This window comes from Lycorma delicatula, chromosome 5 (genome assembly GCF_047948215.1).
Source record: "Lycorma delicatula isolate Av1 chromosome 5, ASM4794821v1, whole genome shotgun sequence".
NCBI classification, from domain to species: Eukaryota; Metazoa; Arthropoda; class Insecta; order Hemiptera; family Fulgoridae; genus Lycorma; species Lycorma delicatula.
This window is the reverse complement of record NC_134459.1, coordinates 161469605-161492926: the sequence shown is the minus strand read 5'-3', so window position 1 is coordinate 161492926 and position 23322 is coordinate 161469605. Positions and strand designations below refer to the sequence as shown.

Here is a 23322-nt window from a genome sequence, read left to right as displayed (position 1 = left end):
AAAAAAATACATTTATAAAATAACATATTTTATTACTTCCTTGTACGAAGTAAAGGAAGTATTGTGATCGCAAAAAATTTGGTTTTCAGATTTCAACGGAAATATCCATTTTCACTATCCCTGAATCCATTTTGACTAGTTTCGGCGTGACGATTGTACGTACGTATGTAACTCCATCCAATCCAAAAATATTTGGATTTTGGAATTTTTCTTAACTGCAATAATAAGCCCTCATTGAGAGCTTTTCAACGATCTTTCATAAGTGGAACATATTTTCATTGGTTCCAGAGTTATAGCTAAATGAAATTTTAATTAATGAAATATTTGGATGTTATAGGGGAAGTGGTACATCGATTCTAATCAGGTTTCATCACCCTTCTTTTTAATTTTTTTTTTTAATTTAAATTTATTGATTTAGTAATAATTATTAACCTCTGATTGTAAACTTTTTTTACAATAAATAATAATTCAATAACAATATAAATAAAAAAATGAAAAAATATAAATGAAATAAAATTTTATGTACTTTTCATTTAAAAAAAAAAAATGTGTATATGTATAGGCATACAAGGAAGTCATGTGGTGTCTACGTCAGATTTCTTTTACTTAAAAAGAAATTATAAACATCCATTTTTAATGAAAAATGGATGAGAAAAAAGCTGGAAGAACTTTATAATTCAGTTCTTTTCTTTTTATAGTTCAGCAAACGATCTGCTTCTACGTAGCTCGCATTAAAGCACAACCAAATCATTCTACCTTTGATGCGGTATTCTCCAACCAACATGTTATCGATAACAGGAAAGCAGAGATCTGCTGCTCCGCTAGGCATCAGAGCTCATCGGCTTTTCTCAGCTCTAAATATATAATTACATCTTCCAGTCCTTACTGTTGCTTCATGTTATTAACCTTCTTGGCAGCCTACTCTCGTTAATTACTGCTTTTGATCTTTGTCGTATCGTAAGAACACAAATCCGGTTATTTTACGAAACAAATTGTATAATATTATAATATAATATATTACTATAATATATAATAATATTGAGGCTGTAGTTTAAACGGACGGCTCTAAAAGGTTTAATTCTGTTGGCTGTTTTTTTGTGGTCGGCAAGAAAACAGACCTTTACAGTATTTTCGTTACGAAGCTGTATGCTACTAATAAGGCCTTAAATATAATTAACCCATCATTTCGACTACTCTCGTTTGCTCAGATTTCATGAGGGCCTTACAGGCGATTAGTGTCATGTACTCTAGACGCCCTGTTATCCTTGAGATTCAGTGTGTTATTTTGCAAATGACTCAACGTAATACAACTGTGAGCATCTGCTGTATCCCCAACCATATTGGAATTTCTGGCAATGTGCGTGCTGATAGTGCGATGAAAGAGGCTTTTGTCAGCCTCTTTTCAACAATCGCGTTTTTTTCTAACGATCTTTTTTGAAGAGGGTGGTTCATTATGAGTAGCAAAATGAATGGATGCTACCATCAATTATACTTCGTCTAGTTAAGAATACTCTATCACAGTAGGGGTCCTCATGCAGAAATAACCGTTCAGAGAAGGTTATTATTTGCCGTTTGCGAATAGGGCACACTAGGCTCACATATCGATGTCAGATGACTCAAACAGATGCACCCGCTTGTGCTTGCTGCGACTGCCAACTAACAGTGCACCACATCCTTGTGGATTGTGTCTGTTATGCGGCATTGCGTCGGAAGTTTAAAATAGGGGCTAACGTGCAAATTATGCTAGGAGATAATGAAATGATGTGTTATGTTTTACCATTTCTTAAGGTAAATATTCAAATATTTTAGTTTTTTGTACTGTATTTCAGCAATTTATGCCATTTATCATGTAGAAGATAGTAATTTTATCATTTTAATTGAATTTAATAATGTAATATTTCTTACATTAGTAAGTAGACTTCGCTTTTACTTCTTACATTAGTAAGTAGTATTTCGCTTTTAGCAAACGTTACAGGATTTTTCCTTAAAAAAATGTATTTTTACGTTGCTGGGTTTTAATTTCTAATTGACAATTTTTTTAAATTTATTTATTTGCAACATAAATATCGTATCTGGGCGCTGATAACGATACTTTGTTGGCATCCGAAAAAAAAGAAAGAAAAAAGCTCTCTTCCTCATAATTCTGTAAACGAACTAGGTTTTTCTAAAGGAATTTAATTAGGTGTATTATTTAAGCCAAAATCTGATGTCATAACAATTAGTTGCGCAACATTTAAAATCTAGGCAAATCAAAATCATAAATACTTAATTACAGGTGCTCCCAACTTAGAACGCCTTGTAGATAGATCTTTCATTTTTCAGTAATCTTTATTATCATTGATCTCTGTGGGTGTTAATCACCCTTAGAATAGCAGCTTTATAATTTGTGTAGTTTTTTTGGGAGGAGGGCCACTCTGCCTGTAGTCCTATCCAAGGAAGGATTTCCTATCCGAAGTCTGTACAAAATGTCCAACATTGATTAAAGGTGCTTGTCGGTCTATTTATCCTTCAATACGTATACAACAAGGCACTTTAAGATAATTTTCTACTAATAACCGAAAATATATTCTCAATAACTTTTACGAAATAAATTTCGTTTAAAATTTCTGACTCAAAATTCTATAGAAAGCTTATATATTATTTATTAATACTTTAATTGCTACAGTTGAAATCTTGATTAATCCTTGAACTTAATCTAACCATTAATATAAAAGCCGTTTAAAAATTTATAGGTAACGGGTGCCTTTTGTTTGACGATTACACAAAAGACAGCTTCAATCTCTAAACTAAACCTTCAACCTCTAAATGCACATAATACACAGAAATCCTAAATTTCTACACCAATGATGCTATCTATATTCATTATCTTACCCCTTCAACTTGCAGAAAGGATGAAAACACAATACTATTTAATACCGTATTATCCTTTCAAAACGAAACACTTCTACACTACTTTTTTTTTTTTAATAATTAAATATTCGACCAGATTTCAAAAAAAAAATTGGTATATACATCACAAATTCTTAGATAAGAGCTATAATAATGTTATATTAATATAAAGGTTTTTTTTTAAGTAACACATTACTTCAAATTAAATTACGAAAGTCTTACATTAATTTTCTTTTTTTCCAGGTTAAATGAGACAGTTGATTCTGGAAGAGATGAAGAATTGGCGCGAATGGAAGTTGCAACACTAGCAGCAATACTAGCTTTAACAATAGCTGGTAATTCCGCTGTATTAGTAGCACTTTATGCACGACGTTTATGTGGTGGTCGTAAAAAATTATCACGGATGTATTATTTTATACTTCATTTATGTATAGCAGATATGGTCACAGGTTTATTAAACGTTTTTCCACAATTAATGTGGGATATTACATACAGGTAACTAAAATTTATTTATTTTAAAAACTTATTTGTTTATTATTACTAATCTGATTTTTTTATATAAAACTTAAATAACTAAATATCTGAGATTGTTCATATAACTAGAAAATCATTTTCTTAGATAAAATACGTAATCTAAATTTAATTTTAACAATTTTTATTTCTTGTATTAAATTCTTAGTTATTGAAAAATAACCAAGCTTTCTTATAACTTTAGTTACTAAAATATGCAAATATAAGTGAAATTTAAAAAGTATAGATATAATTTATTTTATAAATGGAGACTCCTTAGTTAATTTCTTGAAAAATATTTAATACAGTAACAAAAAAGATTTCGTGGGATTAGATTTTTTCCTTGAAATATATCATAATTTTTTTTATACTACAAATTGTTTAATTATAATAGCCGAAGCAATAAAACAAAAGCAAGTACATAAGAAAATGCTAAAGGGTTAAAAACAGGATACAAAAACAAGAACTGCATTACTTAAGAATGGCTGAGTGGAATTAAAGAAGTTAGAGCAGTTCATAGCCAACCTTGAAAATGGTTCATCACCGAGATAGAAACGATATACATGGACTCCAAATTGTTGGCATACAAGATGATATTGATGTAAAAGAAGCGGTACGCGTTCAGAGGTAACGGATGGAAAACAATGGAAGGGAACATTAAGGAAATTTATGGTATAAAAAAAAATATATGCGATATTTCTTCAGTGTCATGGTTGTCGAAAGATATAACAATCGATGAAATGATTAAAGCAATGCAAAACGCCAGTAACAGGAAAGCCAAAGAATTAGATTGTATAAGTAGACAATTTGTGGTTTTTTACCGAGTCTTCAATTACTACGATTGTATACTGATATGTTAAAAAGAGCATAAAATTTCATCCTCTTGGAAGACATGTAAAGTGGTTAATAAACTTAAAAAGAATGATAGGGGACACTGTAACATTAATAAGGAATCAAGTGTATTGAATGCTGGTAAACAAATAGTACGCTTTCATAAACAAGTAACGCTTAAAAGTTATCATGGATCGTCTAATTAGGGAAAACAAAATGGGCTTCAAAAGAGAATCTTATACTGACATGTTTTCATTCTAAAGAAGTTAATCGAATAGAGAAGAAAATTTAACCACGAAACTAAAGCTGTCTTCATATACTTCAAAACGTCTATAATAACGTTGAAAAAAAAATATTATAGGGAATAATGAATAAAAAAATAATGATGAAGTAATTTCCTTGCCACTTAATATCAGTTGTGAAGAGTACGTATAATGGCTCCATGGTTTCCGTTTCATTTTCGATGATGTAGTTAATTGGTTGATAACAGGTATTTTTACCTATAAAGGCGTTAAGCAGATTTTACTATGTTTCCAAAGCATTTTAATATCAACCTAGACGGAATTTTAGAAGAGTGGAAAAAGAAGGTACAGGAAGTTTAATAGACAACATGTTAAATTCCTTGTTGTACGTAGATAACAAAGGAATAATTTAGGAAACAAATGATGATTGTAAAGAACAAATTTTTACTTTACAAAAGGTTTCCTGTAGATTTAATTGAAAATAGCTTAGAAAAAATGAAAGCAATGATCCTTACAGGGAAGTATTCCAATTAAAACAAAGATCGTCATAAATAATAAGATACGTTACCTTATTATTCTAAAATTAATTGACATTTTAATTATCCTTATCTTACCCATTTAATTACACATTCTAGTTGCCTTAGATATGAGATGACGTTTTTCAAAGACAAAGTTTTTTAAACAAGCTGAACAACTTTATAGCAATATCTAGAACTGTTCATAGAACTTTAAAAACCAAAAAAAATGTGAAGGAAACAAGGAAAAAATTCTACAAAACATTTACCACATTTGTAGTGATATGATAATGTGACATGGATCACGACAAAGAGAAAGATTTCTTTAATACAGTCGGCAGAAATTAGATTCTTGAAAGCAACCAGCTAGATACACTAAGTTGGTCAGGAACAGAAATAAAGTCAGAAATGACTCAGGGATACCTCCTCTGTTAGATACCATTAATCGATATAAATTCAAATGGGTTTGAACAGTGATAGAATTTCTATCATACCGATAGAATTTCAGAAGAACGCATGAAAATATAAGATTCTGAAAATATGAGTGCCAGAAAAGGCTATACAGTCAACTCGTGAAGTAGAAAAAATAAATTTGTAATGACGGCTTTGAACTTTCCTGAAATTTGTGCTTAGTTTCATCTTTTATCTCTACACAATGATAACATTTTTAATTTTTCTACTATTAATTTAAATATCTATTAACTTATTAAATATGTATTTTTTAAGTCTAGTAAAAATCTCCAAAAATTAGCTTAACTTTAAACTTGTATCAGAAAAAATGTAGTTAAAAAGTTTGCATACAAAAATATTTTTAGGCAATTTTAACAAAAAATTTTGAAAATTTGAATAAAAAAGAATGTAACACATTTCTTTTTATTACACATTTAGAAAAATTACACATCTCTTTTCACATAGAGTACGCAGACATAAATGAAACCGACGAAAATTTTGTCAACATGAAAATGAAACAGACAAACGAAAAATTTTCTATCAATTTATAAGTTCGTAGCCATAATTGTTTAAAAGTAATCACAAGGTGAATTTTAAACTTATCTTCTTTGCACAAATAATCATATTGTAATCTCCAAAAATTAATAATGCGTGAACATTTTGAAGTCCCGTCTGGTTACCTAGTATAACTTTATATTTCAAATTGTGGCTTCTTTTACATTAATTTTCAGTATCAACTGATTTAAAATTCTAATTCAAATTTAACATACCAATCGTAGATAAACTAAATACGAAATACAATTCAGAACTTAATGTAAACAATTAATATTTCATCTGATGTTATTAGAAACGTGAGGCAATGAACTAAGTAATGAATTGTATTACTGCTAAAATAATATTTGCATACATAAATAAATACATAAATCGCTCATCATTGTGTAACAACAAAGCAACCCCAAGTTATTATTCATTCAAAACTGGTCAATTAAACCACCATAAAATCGTTACCGGAAATAGGATTAGGTTGTTGTTTTTTTGCTTATTTAACACAAATTTAATCGTTGAGAAACTTTTTTAAATTAAATTAATAAAATTTTAATACGGAAATTGTTTAGTTTCTGTAGTTGGGATAGTATGATAAAAACCTTTTAAAGTTTTATTTTTTTATTTTTTTTTTTTTAAGTGAATGATTAACTACCCTTTTATAAATGTCATCAACAAAGGATTTTAATAAAATTTTGAAGGTAACAAAATGATAAATCTCTTTTTGTTCTTTTCTCAAAAATATCGAAATTCTTAAAAATCTATTTTCTCAAAAAAAAAACAAAGTTAGATTATAAGATTATTATTTAATCAAAAATATTTGTTAAAATTTTGGTTAACTGATTCTTTAACAAATTTTTGGAAAATCAGCTTTATTTGCTTATTATTATATAAAACGCAAACTGATAATTATAAACGTTGAAAACAAAAACAGAATTAAATATTATAATTTTCGTAATTTATGGATTTTATTCATTCTAATAATTCTCATAATTATATTTAACTCTTAAAATTTACACTGGAGAACCACAAATATTGTGTCAATTCATTGTATTAAAAAAAAAAATCATTATTCCTAAAATCGAATAAAGAAATCAGACCCTTATAATAAGAGTTTCAACGGATGGCATATATAGCTAGTATTTTAGAAAATGTAATTATAGAATACTCATCGAATAAAACTTTATTATAAAGTTTACTTGCATTTGACAAATTGTAACTTCTATTCATATTACATTTCATTGGTTCTTTTAATAATTAATTACAAAAAAAAGGTAATTCTTAACTTAGAATAATAGTAAATACATTTAATTTAGGCAACACTAAAAAAATTAAAACTTTTCATTAAAAAATAAGTAATGAAGAATTTTATGCTGATCTGAAATCTTCCTGGAGTACTGTATCGTACCCCATGTGTATCTTTATTTAGAGTATATAATTAGTTTCTCTGTAGATATCCTTTTGACTTATTTTTATTGGGCAACTTTTTTTTTTTTTACAGATTGATGTTAATAAAATAGCTGCAATTGCTAGCAATTTAAATTGAATAAAATACGCAAATATATATACAAAAATTTACTATTTTAAAATAAAATAATTTTTCTTTTAAATTGTATACGTTTAATTTAGGAAATATTTAATTTGAAAATATAAATATTGTTTTAAAATATAAAAAATAATATATATTTTTTTTAAATAAAGCTACTTCCAAATGGTAAAAATATTCGCAATTATTTTAATATAGTGATTTTTCTATTAATATATTCAAAATACGTGAAAATCGTTCAAAATTTTATGGGAAAATTTATATATATTTTTTTTTAATTTTAAGTGGTTTAAATTAAGATATATTATTTTACAGATAAACTATGATCTAAAAAGAAGAGAAATTGGATCGATTTTTTTCATAATATTCAATAGTAGGACGATTACGTATATTCATAAAACATTGGCTTTGGTGTCCAAAATCTCAATAGCATTAAATAAGAAAAATAACTGCGGCTTTTCTGCCATCTCTCCCTAGAAAAAGGAACAGAAAGGACACCTTTCTGCTTGACCCTTTGCTCAGAAGGGTACAATAGAGTCAATGTATATCTTTATTTACTACACCCTCTGAATTGATGTGGTTTAAAGAAAATAAGATAATTCTAAAAGCAAAATTAAAAAAAAAAAAATCATCCTCCCTACACGATAAAATGGTACGAAAAATGCTGAAAACACAAAAAATTGCAAAAACTCAATCCCTAATTGATCTACTGGGACAGGCTATGGCATAAAACACTCTGAGAATCAAGTCACAACTAATGATTTTAAACATTTAAAATCTCAAAACTAGAATTAATATTAAATCTAAAAGCTTAATTAAAATACAGTCAAGTTAAAATAAAATAAATTGTTTAAAATAATCAATATTAACAATATAATTAACAAAAAACAATTGTTATAAAAGTATTTCATAACTTATTAAATAATAATAAATAATGTTTATAAAAATTTAGTAACTTCTGCGTTCAGACACTACTTATTTTTTTTTTTTTTTTTATTTGAAAAAGGTATGTATTTTTTTCTTTTCGAGATATATATATTTTTGTATCTATTTAGTTTATAAAAATAGGACAGAACTAATTTCGTATCTCAATCCTTTTATTGGCTTTTACTTTTCGTATTTTTTAAGAATCCAATTAAATAGTCTTCTAGTTCCATACCTTGCTTACATCATCCAATTTCTAAAGCTTTTCTTTAGATCTAAAAATACTATTAAAAGAGCCCTTGCTTTATTCTTTACAGAAATACTTCCCAATATAAACCAGTAAAATAAAATTGCTTTCTATTTACTGATAAAGGTGAAGCAGAGGAAACGCATGTTTTTCACTACTGAATAACTTCGGTTGTTTTAATTATAGAAAAATAGTTTTACAATAAATAATAATGATTTTATTGCATTTTTGAAAACAGCATACCTTCCAAAGTTCAGAAAATAATATCATTAAGATAATGTCCTTTTTGTCAGATCGGATGCAAATTTGGAGCCTCTCCTCAAAGCTCTATAAGGCTTTCTCCAACATTTCATTCTACATAGCTTCAATTTCTTGACGAATGGAAATTTTCAGGTCTTCGATTGTCTGGCTTGTTCACCTACACTCTTGTTTTCAGTAGTCTCACAAAAAGAAGTTACAAATCGATAGATCGGTATAGAGTGGGAGGCCAAGAAACATCGCCCGATCGTGAAATGACATTTTCGGGAAACATTTGTCGAACCACTTCAATCGATGCTCTTGCCGTGTGAACTGTGGGACCATCCTGTTGGAATTACATTTCACTCTAGTTAACTCGATACCTTTCCAGTTCTGGATGTAGGAAGTTGTTTAACATGTCGATGTAGCGCGCTAATGTCATTGTAACTGCGGTTTCCACTCTTCAAAAAATTAAGGACAACAATCCCTACCTTGGAAACACCGCAGCACAGTAATATTTTTGATCTGTGGAGAGATATTTAGTGTAATTCACGTTGGTTCTCCGACGCCGAGTACCGACAGTCTTCTTCATTAACATAGCCATACATATGACAATGAACTTCGTCACTTATCATTATTGGGGTTTTTGCATCTTACGTAAGAATGGCGTTCATTATGCCACAAAATTCTTTGCGTTGCACAAAATCCCTTTCAGTTAACTGCTGGACGATCATTATTTTCTATGGGTATAATTTGAGATCACAAAGTAAGATGCGATGAAGCGAACCACCTAACATAACAGGGCTACAACCGCCTCGTTTTGGACTAGTAAAAACTACTCTTCTCACTCTGTGTACGTTTTCCGATGTTCGGACTGAACGGGAAAGGCCAGATCGTTTTTTCTTCATCACAGATCCAGTATTTCTAAACGCCTCAACGTATCGGATTATGGTGTTTTGATCTGGACTGCTCCTCGACGTTCGAAATTAAAATTTCGACGGAAAAAAACGTTGATGTGTGACCACAGAATCATTGTTTCTAAAAATTTTTTTTAAAAAGCAAACAAACCATATTCTACGCTCCAATGTTCCATAATGACCCCCACTCGCTGCTGAGTACTAGAGTACTAGCGGTTTAGGAAACATGCGTTTCCACTGGTCCACCCTTCTTTCTGAAAAACTAAAACCATTATTTAGATCATTCTCTATTCCAGCTATTCGTCACCTGTATTATTTCTGATCTTCTACATAAGGATAAGGAAAATTTACTGTGATGATTTAACCATATAAATGTAACTCTATTACATAATTTCTCGTTATACAAAAACAAAAACTGATAATATTTGATATCAAACAATTTACTTTATTTAAAACTAATAAATCTATTACTCTGAGATCTAATATATCTATAAAAACTGCCCTTTTGTAACTTAAAAGTTTATCAAATTTAATTTGACCGGCTGATTAGAATGGATTTTATACAAAATATACGAGTAATACCTCTTTCTACACAAACAAAAGGACTTGCCAGAATTAACTAAATGTAAAAACTTTAAATAATTTCAAACAAAATTAATTAAAATTCTGACATAGATTACGAAAATGTTTAATTTTTACGTGTGGGATTATCCAAATTAAAATATTAATTTTAATGTTTACATTAAAAGAGTCAAATAACAATAATTAGCGAGGAAAAATATATAAACGACAAATAATTATAATATAGGCAATTAAATTCTATTTAATAATATTAGAAGATATTATTAATATTTACTGGTTACCAAAAATAAATCTCAAAAAATTAATTTTTTAACAGTTATAGATTTTATAAGAATAAACTTCCTGTAAAATTGAAAATTTTGTTATTTTTATTTCTATAAACTAGGCTTATAATTCTGCGTATATTTATCCACTGATTAAGATAAGTATTTCAGACCTAACTTTATTATCATAAAATAATTTAATTTTGAACTTACAACTAGCTTTCAATTTGCTTTTGTTGGTTGTTTATAATACTGAAGACAAATGATAAAAAGAATCTTTCTTCGGTTTTATTACTACGTTTGAGTTACGCGGCTTTAACATGTATCATAATGAGGTCATTACGAAACCAACCAATCAAACGACTACTCTTTTTAGCCACTGAACAATTAGAAGCGGGTATTGTTTAATTTATCAGCTGTTTTATTACTTTGATTTTAATCGAATTTAGTAGTTAGCAGGCAGGGTAATTTGAAGTTACACCGATAAGTAAATAAGTTTTTATATTTCACTGTTTGTCCTTTTGTTAAGTACGTCAGATTCTCACAAAGAAATATCTTTAACACCGATTGATATTAAAGATAAGGTAAAACGAATGGCTAACTGCCTACTGCCATAGAAATGTATTGTTTAATGTATTTTTTTTTTTTAATTTAAAATAATATTCTGTAAGCAATGTATTATACTATTGATTTGAATCAACAATATTTTCTCAGTCGTAGAAAAAATACTGTATGCAATTCTCTATAATGCTTATCAATTCTTCACTCTTGAAACATTTACGATACAAACTTGGCGAGTGACGTAACTAAATGTTGCCGTAACTACAATTATATAATATCGTAACTTACTTCGCACTCGTGCATATAATTATTCGTGGATATAATTATAAGCTCGCTTCATAATGTACTATTTTCAAATAAAAGTAATATTATGAATCAATAAATAGTTAATATAGCCTACTACATTTGAAATCAAAAAATGAGGAAGGTATATGATTATAAAAATATAGCGTAAAATGTTTAAAATTTTAAGAAAATTTGAATTGAATTTAAATTTAGTGCAAGTAAATTATTTACGCTGTACAAGATGCAGATGGCGGTAGTTGTAATAATGCACGATGATAAAAACCAGATTCAGAAAAGAATATCATTAGAAGTTTGTAAATCCCGCTTTTATTTTTATCAGCTTGTGAATAAAAGAATCAATTAAGGGATTAAAGGAAAAAATTAAAATCGTAATTACTATAGAAAGAGAAAAAATAATGATTCATCCAATATAGTTTTTTTTTTTTTGAGGGGGTGGAAGAAATAAGAAAAATTCAGTTTGAAAATAAATATCTTTCACAAAGGAAATAAAAGCTATAGAGGAAAACTAAGATTCGAATATATAAAATAGATAATGAGGGTGTAGAATAAAAAAATACGTTAACGTGAAAATAGTTTCCTCGATAAAAATGAGAAGCGATAAATATAACTGTAATCCAAATAAATAACAAAAAATAAACAGCGCTATAAACTTCGATAAATAAATGTATGATTAATTTTATTTATATTTTCTAGAAAATTTTGACATTATCTGAACTTATACAATTCACAGTTCCTAGAATAATTTGCGTGGCGTGATAAAAACGCTGACATCAATATATTTAGGCAAACTTTTAAAAATACGAGTATAAAAAGCATTTTAAAATAGACTGATATTCAAAGGAAAGTATTTACCTCTAAAGTAACAATAAAATACAAAGGAAGTCAATAAGAAATACTAATTTGATTAATTTAAACAACATTTTTTGCCGTAGATTGTTAAGAATTAGGTTCATTATAAGAAGTATTGTATTGAAAAAATAAGTAATCCCCTTGGCAAACGTTTAAAAAGCTGAGTGATTTCGAACGTTTAGATAAATCAATAGTCTAACGTAAATAAAATTCATTATATTTAATGAGCTAATTGAATTAATTTATCCATAACAAGACTCAATATAATAACAGGATTAATCATTTTTGTGTATTCGTTAGCAATACTTCTGTAATTGCATCAACCGTTAAGGCAAACTGTGCGCCGGCGCCCCGAGGAGTCACGGCCTCTTCACAGTGGCGTCGCAAAATATAGTAAAAGCTTCATAATTAATTGAACCAAGACATTTATAATTATTAATTTAATATTAATAAAGTAAAAAAATAATAAAGATACCCGAGTTTTATTTATTTTTATCTCTTACTTACCAGTACTCATAATTTTTCTTGGGTAAGGTGCCATGGAAAAATTTTAATCGAAGAAGGGCGCCGTGACTCGAAAAAGTTTGGGAACCACTTCCTTAAGGTACAACAAGTTGTGATCAATCCAATTTTGCTCTGCATAAATTTATAGGAATGCTAGTGATTTTTTATTCAATCAGTATTTTAACTGTAAAATTTTATTAATTATGCCACTCTTAAAAGATTTAAATAATTAATATTTTGAATTATAAAGTAATTATAAACTATAATATAGTCATGATACCAAAGAAAGCAGGAGCAGATAAATGTGAAGAATACAGAATAATTTGTTTAACTAGTCATGCATCAAAAATCTTAACTAGAATTCTATACAGAAGAATTGAGAGGAGAGTGGAAGAACTGTTAGGAGAAGATCAATTTGGTTTCAGGAAAAGTATAGGGCCAAGGGAAGCAATTTTACGCCTCAGATTAATAGTAGAAGGAAGATTACAGAAAAACAAACCAACATACTTGGCATTTATAGACCTAGAAAAGGCATTCGATAAAAGGCAGTCTACGTTTCATTCGAACGTAGACTGTAATAAAATGTTCAGCATTTTAAAAAAATTAGGGTTCAAATACAGAGATAGAAGAACGATTGCTAACATTTACAGGAACCAAACAGCAACAGTAATAATTGAAGAACATAAGATAGAAGCCGTAATAAGAAATGGAGTCCGACAAGGATGTCCCCTATCCCCATTACTTTTTAATCTTTACATAGAACTAGCAGTTAATGATGTTAAAAAAGAATTTAGATCCGGAGTAACAGTACAATGTGAAAAAATAAAGATGCTACGATTTGCTGATGATATAGTAATTCTAACTGAGAGTAAAAAGGATTTAGAACAAACAATGAACGACATGGATGAAGTCCTACGCAAGAACTACCGCATGAAAATAAACAAGAACAAAACGAAAGTAATGAAATGTAGTAGAAATAACGAAGATGGACCACTGAATTTGAAAGTAGGAGGAGAAAAGATTATGGAGGTAGAAGAATTTTGTTATTTGCGAAGTAGAATTACTAAAGATGGACGAAGCAGGAGCGATATAAAATGCTGAATAGCACAAGCTAAACGAGCCTTCAGTAAGAAATGTAATTTGTTTACATCAAAAATTAATTTAAATGTCAGGAAAAGATTTTTGAAAGTGTATGTTTGGAGTGTCGCTTTATATGGAAGTGAAAATTGAATAATCGGAGTATCTGAGAAGAAAAGATTAGAAGCTTTTGAAATGTGGTGCTATAGGAGAATGTTAAAAATCAGATGGATGGATAAAGTGATAAATGAAGAGGTGTTGCGGCAAATAGATGAAGAAAGAAGCATTTGGAAAAATATAGCTAAAAGAAGAGACAGACTTATAGACCACATATTAAGGCATCCTGGAATAGTCGCTTTAGTATTGCAGGGACAGGTAGAAGGAAAAAATTGTGCGGGCATATGGAATATGTAAAACAAATTTTTAGGGATGTAGGATGTAGGGGGTACACCGAAATGAAACGATTAGCACTAGATAGGGAATCTAGGAGAGCTGCATCAAATCAGTCAAATGACTGAAGATAAAAAACAATTATAATAAGTAATCCACAACCAAAAATAAGTTTTTAACAGTTAAATTTCTTTTAAAAAACGTTAAAATCATGTTTACAAAATATTTTTTTAAATTAAAAACAGTTTATGAGCTTAATTTAACAAAATGTAATAATTGCCCAACTGAAAAATACCTTCAAGGAATTTATATGCTATTTCTTAAACCTACTTGTTTCAAGTTGGTTAAATTTTTTTTTTCCTAATTGAATTGTAATAATTTTATTAAACATGATCCGTTGGTATGATTACACAATAAATAATTAAATATAAAACCCACTTACCAACAATCTTTTAATCCTACCGCTTTTGGAAACGAATTCCATCTTCAGGAAGTAATTTTTTTCTTTTTTATTAACTAAATCTTTTGTTGTCATGAGAAGAATTATTATGTAAAGTGTGTAAAATATATAAAAGTGGTCGTCATCTGTTAAAATTACGTCGACTTAACTTCCTGTCATATGAATGGCACCACCGTTATGGTAAAATTGGAGAGGGACGGTATGGTCAACTCAATCTATAGTTATTGTTTAGTACTTGTTAATAATTTTCTAATCATGTTTGTTCATTTATTAATTTATCATTATTAAGATATATATAGTGTTTTTCTAAGTTATTGGTAAAGTGTATATTTGAATTAATTAACTAATTGAATTACTTGCTCTTTATCTTAGAGAGACCAGAGCTTAGTATTCCAACAAACAAAACATAATTAATTTTTTTTAAGTAAATGAAAATTTGTTTTCAGTACATTCTTTTGAAGTTAATTTTTTACAATAGTGTTGCAAATAGCTTTTTTAATTGTGTCCTTTCTAAGAAGTTAACAAACATTTTCTGTTAATTGGAAATGTATATTGTTGACCCTTGATTGCTAATATAAAAATTAGTGATTTTTTATAAAGTTAGACTATTCACAATTTTGAATTCGTCAATTTTATATATTATATGAAAAATTATCTTATTGTAACAACATATTTTCGAGATTAAGACATGGCATATTATTTTCCTACAACTCTAGGGATTTTTTTATGAATGTTATTCAACATATATATTAGCAATATGTACACACCTGTCATAAATATACAATACTGGTCTAATTATTTTAGGTCTGTCACACCTAATAAATGTTAGATTATAACTTATAATTATAACTTACGTGATAAATTTTTCATTGTAATTCTCCCGGGTGTTAAGAGGCAGGGTTATTTAAATGAGGTTATTTAATTGAGTTATTTAATTTTTAGATGAAGGTTGGCATCCCTGCTAAATTCTCACTTTTTTTGTTACTCTTTAGCTCAGGTTGGCATCCCTGTCTCTGGGTGCGTATAATAAATTATGGTAATATAATAAGAAGAATTTTGGATAAGTATATATATATATATATGAGTTTTGATGTTTTATTTAAATATATTTTGAAAATATATTTGTCATCTACTTTTCATATGTATGATTTAAGAATCTGAGTGATGCTGAATGATGTTTGTTTAAAATTTTCTGAAAGAACATTTCCATGTATTTTTACGAAAGTACAAAAATATAATGTTACGTCACATCAGATATGATGGGTTTCCAGATATACCGTCTACACGAATGATATTCATAGAACATCTAAAAGACTTTTCCTTCTCAGAATTATATTTTTTGTATGTGTATTTAATGAGTCTATTTTTTATTCAATTTTAATGTAAAAATGTATTTATTAAATTTAGATTTAAATCATTTATATATTATTAATTTACTTATTCGCTGATCATATTAAACACAGTTTTAAAAACTATTTCGTTTTTAATAAAATGGAAATTAAATCAAAAACATATGTTAATGCCTTGCTAGGAATCGAATCCAAGATGACAAAAATTCATTTTATCATACTTACATTTCGTTTGTTCTTTGGTTGTAGTATTTTTTTAAAAATAATCTTCACTATTAAAAAATGTATTAATTATTTTATAATCCCATGACATGACTACCTTTTCAAAACATTTGTGAATATTAAGTACGTTAAAGAATTACAGTTTTGCTGTTATATACTTAAAAATGTTAAAATAACACAAAATGTTTTTCTCTTAATTTAATAACATATTTATCTGTTAAACAAATAAAACAACAAAAATTGATTCTAATAAAAGATTTATTTGATATTGTATCAAATTAGATGGAACATACAATAACTAAGTAGAGACCAAACGGCAAAACTGTTTTATAAGTAATCAGTGACAAGAGACAAATGAAAGAATAATTGTGTAGTTAATTAGATTTTAGCTTATTCTGGGCTTTTCTTTTTCCGTTTGAAAAATAACTCTAATTTTCTACTTGTAAATAAAATTTACTCTCAATATACCGTAAATAGTAAATGATACTGCAAAAACAATTATTTTTTCTAAAAGGAATTTAGTAATTAATTAGATAATTATATAAATAATAATAGTCACAATAATAAAAAGTTATCAAATATTTTTGTCACAATGAAAAGGACTTACAGTAGCGTTGAACGTTTTTAGATGCATTTATAATTTAATAGCTCGATGCACAACATAAAGTCTGATACCTTATATGTAGCTTAACTTCTTTTATTACTAAAACTTTTCTTTGATACCGCTGAAGAAAAACTAATAAAAAGTACTTTTTTACGTCTTTTAAATCTATCTCGACTTTAAGCCCTCATAAAAATATATATTCTAGAAATATACCATTACTTACTGAATAATATATGTAATATTTTTAATCGTTCTCAGCAAATTTAGGTGTCCTTGGATGAGAAATTGTAAAAGTTCATAATTTAAACCAAACAAGAAATTAATATAAAAATTATAAAATTAATTTCAATTTTTAATTGATTAAATAAGTCAAAAAACCACGAAATATTAACAATTTAATAGAATTAATTTACAGTAATTTTTTTTTTTATTATAACGAAACAGCGACTTTACAATCTGTTCATGGAAAATAAGTAAATAAGGTGTATTTGAATAAATAATGAGTTACGGTATGTTGAGCATTTTCCGCAGTGTTTTTGTTTGGAAACGTTCAAGTATGTCAATACTGGAGTTTCACGTTGAACCCCACAATTCAAGCCCCAAGTCAAAACAGGCTTAAAAACGGAGTAATTTATAAAACAATAATTTATTTCTGCTGAAAACCGAGATGTATGTCCTAGCAGCCAGTACATGGGTTTAGAGATCCAACTGTTTTCGCTTAGATTACGCTTTGTCATCGATCAAGATGTACCCAAATATTTAGTCTTGAGATCTCGGAATCGGAACATTAAAGATAGAAACAAGTAGAAGAGAGAAACCATAATAAAAAAAAATATATATATATATATAAAATATAAAGTATCATATAAAACAAAGAATTTCTCCTCTTAATTTGAATTCCAAGAATTTTAGTATAATTTATCTTCGGAAGTGAAATCATAGTGAAAATCTTTGCTTCTCACAATTAAAAATCACAGTTTCCGAATTAAAAGTATTTTTTTAAATTTTAATTTAAATCTGTCCTTTGCTAGAGGGTGAAACCATCTTGAGTAAACCTGAATACCAATACAATAACAATTACTGGAAAAAATTAAATATAAATCCATTTTCCTATCAATAACAGTTCGTATAATTTTAATTAATACATGCGTAACAGGAGGCACACTTACGGATGTAAGTTTACACAAACTTATAGACATGCACAACGTTAAAATAAACGTTTTATAAAACGTGGTACTATTTATTTTTTTTAAATATTTTATACATTGAAAAAAATATCAAATTTTTATTCTAAAAGATGTTCACAAGTCCAGAAATAAATTTTCATATAAAATACATGTATTATGTAAACAGTTATAAGGTAACGCAATGTTATTCGTAAAAATGAAACGTAAATGAAGCTGCTTACCTTTTATTCCTTAGAGATAAAAGAAAAATGATATAACATTAAAAAATATTAGTCGAGTTCATTTCACTCATATCAACTACTTTTTAAAATTATGCACGTATGAATTTAAATTAAAATAGAATTTAAAACAGGTAGAATATTAAAAAACTTAATAATAAAAACCTGATGTGGACACTACATGACTTCCTTGTACGCCTATTAAATTACATACACACATTTTTAAAAGTACATAAAATTTTATTTCGTTAATAATTTAATATTTTTTCATATTTTTTTTTTTTATTATTATTTTTGAATTATTATTTATCGTATTTTTTATACAATCAGAGGTTACTAATTATTAATAAATCAATACATTTAAATTAAAAAAAAAAAGTTAAAAGAAAAAATAGAGATGAAGTCTGATTTGAATCGAAGTGCTTTACCCTTGTAAGAGCCAAATATTTCATTAATTGAAATATTATTTGGCTATAACTCTGGAACCAGTGAAAATAACTATCACTCATGATATAACGTTGAAAATCTCACAAAAAGGTCTTATTACTACAGTTAAGAAAAAGTCCAAAATCCAAATATTTTTGAAATTTGGGTTTTTCTGAACACTTTTGGTTCAGTCGATTGCAATCTAAAGAGGAGGTTGTTGCACAAGTAGATGTTACAAAAATCCTAAATCCGAAATTTCAACGTCCTACGACTAATCGTTTTTGAGTTATGCGAGATATGTACATACGTACAGATGACACACCGAAACTAGTAAAAATGGATTCAGGGATGACTAAAATAGATATTTCCGTTGGAATCTGAAGACCGTAATTTTTCGCGATCACAATACTTCCTTTACCTCGTACAAGGAAGTAAACATATTCCGCCTTACAGTAGACCTTTAATATATTCTCAACACACTTTTAGAAAAAGTAAAATGTTATTTTTCCATCAATAATAAAAATATTTAAAAAATCGATGGAAGGCTTTCATAATGTTGAAATTAGATACACCTAAATTATGTTATAAGAATCACATTCAATAGAACCATAGATTATCTAGGGAGATAACATTATTAAAACGATATAATTACAGAATTTTACATTAACTTTCTTATTACTTTATTTACTAATTTTTATTTTAAATCACTTATTTTTTCAGCGTATTGGTACTTATAGTACGTATTGGTATATGTAATACATACCAGTAGAAGTGTATGACAATTATATGAAAATTAAATATTATTTAACACAAAAATTAATACTCTAAGTTTATGAATTTGATGTATATAAAGGAGTTTTTTCTTTCTTTTATTAATATCAACTTCGAACTGCTTCTTTGAAATTACACTAATTCATAAGTAATTGAATTTTTTATTACTTATAGAATTATTATTATTATCTTATTTCTTATTCTTTCTCTTGTATGTAATTTTTTAACCACATATTTTTAAAAGCTTTTATTTAACTCGCTTTAGGAATAATCAAATCTTGCAACTGCTATAGCTTTTGATCTATCAAAAGCTACAACCCTTGCTAAAATCAATGAAATTTGGTTCACGTATGTAACTTCGATGACAATATAGCACTACGGTGTCGGAATATGATATGACCCACCGCACTTCACCACACGCTACCCCTACACTAAACTCATGCATTTAGTTGAAAATTTTCATTTCTCATGAACTATCGTATGAAAATGACTAAAATTTGGTACACGTATGTAACATCGATGTGTACTTTTTTAAAAGCTTTTATATTTAGTCTTAAAAAAAAAAATACAAAAATATTTTGATTACATATAAAAAGTTATTTTTTTAAAAAAAGCTTTTATTTAACTAATATTAATATTAACATTAATAAAAAAAGGAAACAAATTAGAAAAACCCTCTAAAAAGTAAAAAAATAAGAAATAAATCAAATTTAGAATTTTAAATAAAAAAATATAATATATTAACAAATATAAAAATGCACTCTCAAGATTTTATTCATAGGTAGAGGGTAATATAAATTTCCCTCTACCTATGAATAAAATCTTCTAAATATATTAACAAGCAGACTCAGAGGTATATATCCGCCCTTTGTAACTCATTAATTTATTTTATCTGTAATCTGTTTACGTACAATGATTAAAATAGAGGATCTTGATACAAAATTCAAATCGCTTGAACGAGATGGGATACGAAACTCTTGATTGATAATCCATAATTTTAGAGTAGAATAACAAATGCCTTTTGAAAAGCGGTTAGAGTAATATGTGTTTCTGAGCTCTTTACGTCTCATCCTGCTGTTTAAACAGATAAGATGGCATTTATTGTCGACTGACCCCTACCTAAAACACACCTGATATTATCCAGATATATGTTCTGTAACGACTTCTAATCTATTATTAAACTAGAATATATCAATTAAATAATTTTTTTGTAATTCTAACATCCCTCTACCGCCTTTGTCGTACAACGAATTATTATTACTTTAACCAACTACGTAGAATTTTACTAATTATAATAAATCAATTTATTGAAGATAAAAATAAAAGTTAAAAGAAAAAGAAGAGATGAAGTCTGATTTGAACCGATGTGCTTTACCCTTGTAAGATCCAAATATCTTATTAATTAAAATATTATTTGGCTATAACTCTGGAACCAATGAAAATAAGTACCACTTATGATGTTGAAAAGCTCGCATTGAGGGTTAATTACTGCAATTAAGAAAACGTACGTACAGACGTCACACTGAAACTAGTCAAAATGGATTCAGGGATGGTCAAAATGGATATTTCCGCTGAAATCTGAAAACCGACATTTTCAGTTCTGGAAACGTGTTTCCAGTTCACATCTACAACAGTTGTATGTCAGTACTACACAAGCGCTTCTTGTGGTGAAATGGGGTACTACTAATGATACGGAATACCCACCTACCCACTAGTTTATTTAGAAAGTTTTTTGATGTGATTTTTTAAAAATTTTTTTGCAAATATTATTGTTATTTATTAATTGTTAACAAATGTGTCTAAGAAAAATAAGAACTTAATTAGGCGAAATCAGATACTTGCTCTACAGCCTCATCCCGTTGATCTTATAAGTTGAAAATTTAATGGCATCAATGCCCACCATATATAGAAGTAATCTGACCAAGTTTGGTCAAAATCGATCTAGTAGTTCTGGAGATATAAAATGATTTAGAGGGCGACACAAAACACACACACACACACACACACACACACACACACACACACACACACACACACACACACACACACACACACACACACACACACACACACACACACACACACACACACACACACACACACACACACACACACACACACACACAAACATCTGGAAAATTTCCATTCGGTTTTTGAATTTCTTAGGTGTGAAAACGTGAAGATCCGGTGAAAAACCGCATATGCCCAAATTGGAGCGATTACAATACTTGCCTTCTAAAGCGATAGCTCTGCTATAGTGCTAGACGGGAAAGTAAAAAAGATATTTCTTATTAGTTTCCTATTCCATACGCAAATTTTCTCTAAAATATTTTCTTTAATCTAAAGCAATTAGTATTTGATTAAAAGTAATTGTTAATTTTTTTTTTTAAATTATCTATAATTATGTAAAAAAAAGTATTATGAAAATTCCTTCAAAATTATAAGATATATGAAAAGAGTATGACAAAAATTGTTTCTGTTTTATGTTAAAAATCTGTTAAAAGGTTATATTTAAATTTTAACAGCTGTCTAAAATAATTATGACCTCGATGACGTTTTTCCAAATGTTTCCTTCGTCATTCAAATTAAAATAAAATTTTCTTTAACAAATTTTTTCTAATTGCACTGTTTTTTAAGTTAGTTTTTTTTTTATTAAAAATCACCAAGTAGAAATAATAATATTGTACTGTTCTAACCTTTCATCAATATTAAAAAAAAATAGGATTATAACCTAAAATATATCAAATTAAAGTTTAAAAAAATTACAATGCAACCAATTTTGAACTCTTATTGTCAAAAATAACATTTTTCGCTACTATTTTGTAAACACTATAATTATAAATATGACGGACCAATTTTCTTTTACAGGATTATATAAAATTTTAATCATTTTTTTTTAATCAACCTTTTTAAAATCAAGCCTTTAAACCCAACAGAATATTTTAGAGAAAATCTACGCTTTGTTTTGCATATTAACCTAATGACAAAAAAAAATTGGATAGTAGAAAGAAGAGTGTAGTAGTCTTGATGGATAACAAAACTGTTCCGGAAGTAATTTATATTCTGTCTTTGATCTTTCATAACTTTATGTTACAGCTTAGTATATTCATATAAGTTATGAATTTCAAAACATTGTCTTTTGTAATATTGTAATGATACTTCTTTTAATATAATTTTGTTTTAATATTTAAATAACGGGGTTATATGATTTTATTTACCTATTTTTTTTTTTTTTTTTACTTTTGAACTTATTTTACTGCTTCTTGTCGTTATCGACAAAATAATCGGGGTTTTTTTGTGAATTTAATAAAAATTCAATTTTTTTTAAATAAATTATTATATATTTTTAAAATTAACCAACTTATAACTCAACTTGTAAATTTGTTTGCTATTAGAAATTAGAAGATAAAGAAGAGAAATTTGCAGTATAAAGTGAGAAACAGGTAAAACAGAACTTCAAGACAATTTTTTTAAAACAAAGAAATTATTAAAAATTGAGCCAATACTTAATTACTTAACTGCATTTTTTTTGCCGCAGTGTTTAATTTACAAACGGTTCCAATTTATGGGAACCATAAATAAATTTGAATATCGAAGAAGAAAAAATGATACGCCGTAATCGTAATCGTATCGATTGAAATCACTCAAAAGAATAAATTTCTCATACGTATAAATATTTATGCATATGTATATACATATTTT

General features: G+C 27.7%; 1 protein-coding gene across 1 annotated transcript in view; it reads left to right on the top strand.

Moving 5' to 3' along the window:
- Window positions 1-3136: 3136 nt before the first annotated feature.
- The window catches only part of LOC142324572 (isotocin receptor-like), a 413886-nt gene continuing 393700 nt past the window's right edge, over window positions 3137-23322 (top strand). The window contains exon 1 of the mRNA XM_075365422.1: window positions 3137-3384. Coding sequence (XP_075221537.1) covers window positions 3179-3384 — 206 coding nt within the window. The 5' untranslated portion in view covers window positions 3137-3178. The remainder of the gene's footprint in view (window positions 3385-23322) is intronic.